Here is a 4,349-nt window from a genome sequence, read left to right as displayed (position 1 = left end):
GAAGGGACAGGACAGGTGCAGGTATGGGAGCAGGTGAGAGTTCAAGAGTCGTACGTTGTCCGGTATGTCAATTGTCCCTACACCATTACAGGTTACAAGTTCAAGCGCCACGGACGTTCCCGTGGTGGCTACATTATCATCTGTTGGCCTCCCATCCATCACACTCCAGCTGACGACTCCAGATATTGTATCGTTGCCGCCTCCAACGCTTACTCCGTCGGAGGTTGTTGCATAGGTTATTGAGTCGACAGTGGTTCACACTGCAGGGTTGTCGGTCACGATCCCACCTGCGGTTACGCCTGCTTCTGATGTCCCGGTTATATTTGAAATCCCTCCTCAGTACACTCAAGATATATCACATATGAGGTTCGATTTCGATTCAACCCTATCAGACTCGGAAAGAATAGCTGCACTTGAACGGGTCGTGGCAGAACAATCAAGGGTGAATCTTATCCAGACCCAGGCTATTCAGCGTCTAGTAACAGAGAATCAGTTGCAGTCGTCCCTACTGGTTGAACATGGAAAAATTATAGATGCTATGAAGGAGTTCTTGGCATCTCAGGGGGAGACGAGCTGTAAAGGCGACGAGCTCAGGACAAAGAAGAAGAATGACAGAGACGATGATCCCAATGCATCGAAAGGTGCAGGTGGTGAGTTGCCAAGAACTACTCAAGCTCTTGGGACTTCCACAGCTCAGGGGGAGTCTGCAGGTGCAGCTGGCGGTTCTGGTGGTGATGAGGTGGTGATGGTAGATGACGAGGAGATGGGAGATGATGTGATCGATGCCTTGAAGGAGTTGGATGATGATATGTTGGATGATGAATTTATGTGTGAAGATGATGTTCTACCAGTCGAAGAGATTGAAAAGATTGGTGCAGAAATTGTGATAGAAGATGATGTTGAAGAAGGTGAAATAGTTGAGGAGAATGTTGAACACGAGATCCCTGAAGTTGAAAAGTCAGATGTATGTCAAGATACAGTAGATGATGATACAGAATGGGAGGAGCAGCCTAGATGGAAGGAAGGCTATGCTCATTGGTTTATCAAAACTAAGAAGCCTGCTGTTCCAACCATGTTCAAGAAAAGTTATAATATCAAAGGCTATGCTGAATCAAAGAAAGGAATTATCTGTTGGCTATATGATGAACAGTTAAAAGTGTTCGTGGTGAAAAGATATGATGGGATCCAATACTTTAAGAGGACGTTGAGATCTCTCAATACATTGCCTGAATGTGAGGTGAAGGATTTGGCTAGATTGGGGTTGATTAATAGAAGCGACGACAACATGGCCAGAGTTATTGGGAAGATCGTGTGGAAAGAAACTATTAAAGAAAAGAAGTTTGAGTTATTAAAGCCACAGAAGGGAAAGCTAGTGGAAGATAAGGAAAGAGGAATGAGAGCAGATGGCAAGCCATGGATGGTAATGAAGTACAAACCGATTCGATGCATGAAAGAGGTTCCAATGAAGACTATGCCTCAAGATGTGTTGAAAGATCTTAAATGGTGGTATGTTGATTGCCAGACTGCTGAAGCCGTGATGGAAGACGAAGACGAACAAGAAGTGCTAAGAGTGTATGATCCAATGCATCTTGTTAATTTATCGAAAGCTGATCTGCAGGTGTTAAACGAGAAGAAGATATTCTATATTCCTGCTTGGAAAGACGAAGCGAGGAAATATCAGCGAGTAGTCACGGTCTGTGTAAGAGAGGGAGTGCATGCATGAAGATTACAAAACAAGTGCTTAAAGATAAAGATATGAAGCTACTGCCAAGGGGGAGTCTGTTGGTGCATAATGTCAGTAGTTCATAGTCTAGTGTCTGTAATCGAGTCTGTAATGATTAATTATGTTTTATATGTCTTAAGCGAAGTTACTAACAAGTTCGCTGTTTAGGCGAACTTGTTAGTCAAGCGAAGTTATGGACAACTTCGCCTGAACATGCCAGGCGAAGTTGTCGTGTATTTATATAGGTTACGGCTTAGCTTAGATAAAAGGAGTTCGTGTGATCATTATCAAAGTTACGAGAGCTGTAACTTGAGGACGAGAGTTCGTGTCTGTAATAGTGACATTGTATCACGTGTTTTGGTTATAATATAACGTGTTTGTTTATCGTATCGTGTTTGATCTATTCGTGTCTTCTACGCTCGTAACGACCTACGCAGGGATTCCGCACCTACGTAGATCGTGATATCTCGTGTTGATCCATCCAGGGAACCTACAAGAATGCTACGTTGGATGTGTGGGCACACAAGGCTAGACCGAATAAGAAACGTTGTGTTTCGCGAGAGATTAGGGGTGGCGAACATAGCAGACAAGATAAGAGAGTGGAGATTGAGATGGTTTGGACATGTAAAGAGAAGACAGACGACGAATCCTGTTAGATCCGTAGAAAACATTACTATAGAGGGGATGAGGGGTAGAGGACGACCGAAATTGACTTGGGATGAGAGGATTAGGCATGATTTGATAGACTTAAACCTCTCAGAGGACATGGTTGAGGATAGGAATTCGTGGAGAAGTAGAATTAAAGTTAAGGATTTTTAGAGAGAATGGAATACCTTAGGGCTTAGACTTAACTTATTTAGGTCACATACCATAATGGTATTTCCCTTACATATATTATTATTATTATTATTATTATTAGCTTTTATATAGCTGTTAAACTGTGATCTTATTATTAATATTATTATAATTAGTAGTAGCTTTTATATAACTGTTAAACTTTGATTTCCTTTATTTTGCTTCATACACATGTACTTAGAGCCGAAGGTCTCTCTGGAAGCCACCTCTTTATTCCTTTGGATAGAGGTACGGTGTGCCTACATCCCACCCTCCCCAGACCCTACTTATAGCTTTGCTGTTGGTGGGATTTTACTGGGTATGATTGATTGATTGATTGATTGACAAAGCTTAGGAATGGAAAGCAAGTTATGGTGGAATTGAGGAATCAAAAGCACATGATATATTGTAATAGTAGGAGTAAGATTGATTGTGGAACCAGAAGTAACAACAGAGGAAGCAGCCCCCATTTGCATATTGTTTAACAGATGCATAAGTCCATTGTACTCTTCTTGAGTAAGATTACATGAACCCACCATAAATTTGTTATCACTTTCAGCATAATTGTTCCCAGGTTCCTCAGACGAAACAGATGTTGCAAAACGCTTAGGCTTGGTAACATTTGCATTTGTAAACTTGAAATCTTTTAGGAAACCAAAGAGTCTATAGCTTGTTTCTATAGTGTGTTCGTTCTTCCTACAACTGGTACAAGATTCACCTTTCTTTCCATTATTTTTCCATACTTCATTCCTTTAGATGAATTATATGCATTCATCGCAGCAAAATCTTGGTTAAATTGAGTAGTAGCGTGTATTTCCCTTTGATTTTCATCTTGAACTGATAGACGACATTGGTTGCATCATCAAGATACTACTTCTCATTGCATCATATGTAGGATTTAATCCCATAATAAACTGAATTATCTTTTGATCTTCATCTCTTTTAGCCAGAATTTGAGCATTACCACATGAACACAAATGAATAGAACTTAGTGAATTCAATTCATCCCAATACATTTGCTTTTTGGAAAAATATGTGGCTATGTCATTATTTCCTTGTGAAATATCACACAAACGCTCCCGTAATTGATATAATTTGGCACCATTAGGTTTTCCATATCTATCACTAAGTTCTTTCCAGATCTGATTAGCAGCTTGAGCATACAATACACTTTCACTAATAACTTTCGATAGAGCATTCAATAGCCAAGATATTACCATATCATTGCATCTTTGCCAGGTTTGAAGTTGAATTGGAATTGTAGGAGCTTCAATTTCACCATTAACTAAACCTAACTTTTTCTTGGCAGACAAAGCGATTGAAATAGCTCTCTTCCAAGCTCCAAATCCAGATCCATCGAATACCTTTGAAACTAACAACATGCCAGGATGATCTGAAGGATGAATGTATAATGGATTTGATGAATCAATTTTATTATTGATTGAGTTTTCTGGAATTGATACAATAGTCATGATTTTTTAGGGCACAAAACGAAAATTGATAAAATTGAACGAATTGATGATATAAAAGATGAATTGAATTAGAACATAACAGAATTTGTTTATCAAATTGAATTGTGAATTTGATATAAGGATGAACTGAACAGAATTTGAGTCGAATTTTATAAAAAACGAAATAACGAAAACGGAATATTAATCGGAATTTGATCGGAAAGATGACCAGAAATGAGCTGATGATCGGAATCATGCTCTGATACCATGAAATCAGAGAAATGAACAAGATGAAGATCGAAATTGAGTATCTGTTATCAGCGTTATTACAAGCAAAAACC

At 39.3% G+C, this 4,349-nt stretch overlaps 1 protein-coding gene across 1 annotated transcript; it reads right to left on the bottom strand.

The window, feature by feature from the left end:
- Window positions 1–3,384: 3,384 nt before the first annotated feature.
- On the bottom strand, window positions 3,385–4,029 carry LOC143606503 (uncharacterized). Its single transcript, XM_077082257.1, has one exon. It carries the CDS (start codon window positions 4,027–4,029, stop codon window positions 3,385–3,387), a length of 645 nt encoding a protein of 214 aa, XP_076938372.1.
- Window positions 4,030–4,349: the final 320 nt, after the last annotated feature.

This window comes from Bidens hawaiensis, unplaced genomic scaffold (assembly GCF_021521415.1).
Source record: "Bidens hawaiensis isolate Kalapana, Puna unplaced genomic scaffold, B.hawaiensis_p1.1 tig00075033_1, whole genome shotgun sequence".
Taxonomy (NCBI): Eukaryota; Viridiplantae; Streptophyta; class Magnoliopsida; order Asterales; family Asteraceae; genus Bidens; species Bidens hawaiensis.
The sequence above is the reverse complement of the archived record's forward strand: the minus strand, read 5'-3'. Positions and strand labels throughout refer to the sequence as shown.

Bases quoted from the DNA above. Each gene is read 5' to 3' on its own strand.
- LOC143606503 (XM_077082257.1), bottom strand. From the start codon at position 4,029: ATGACTATTGTATCAATTCCAGAAAACTCAATCAATAATAAAATTGAT.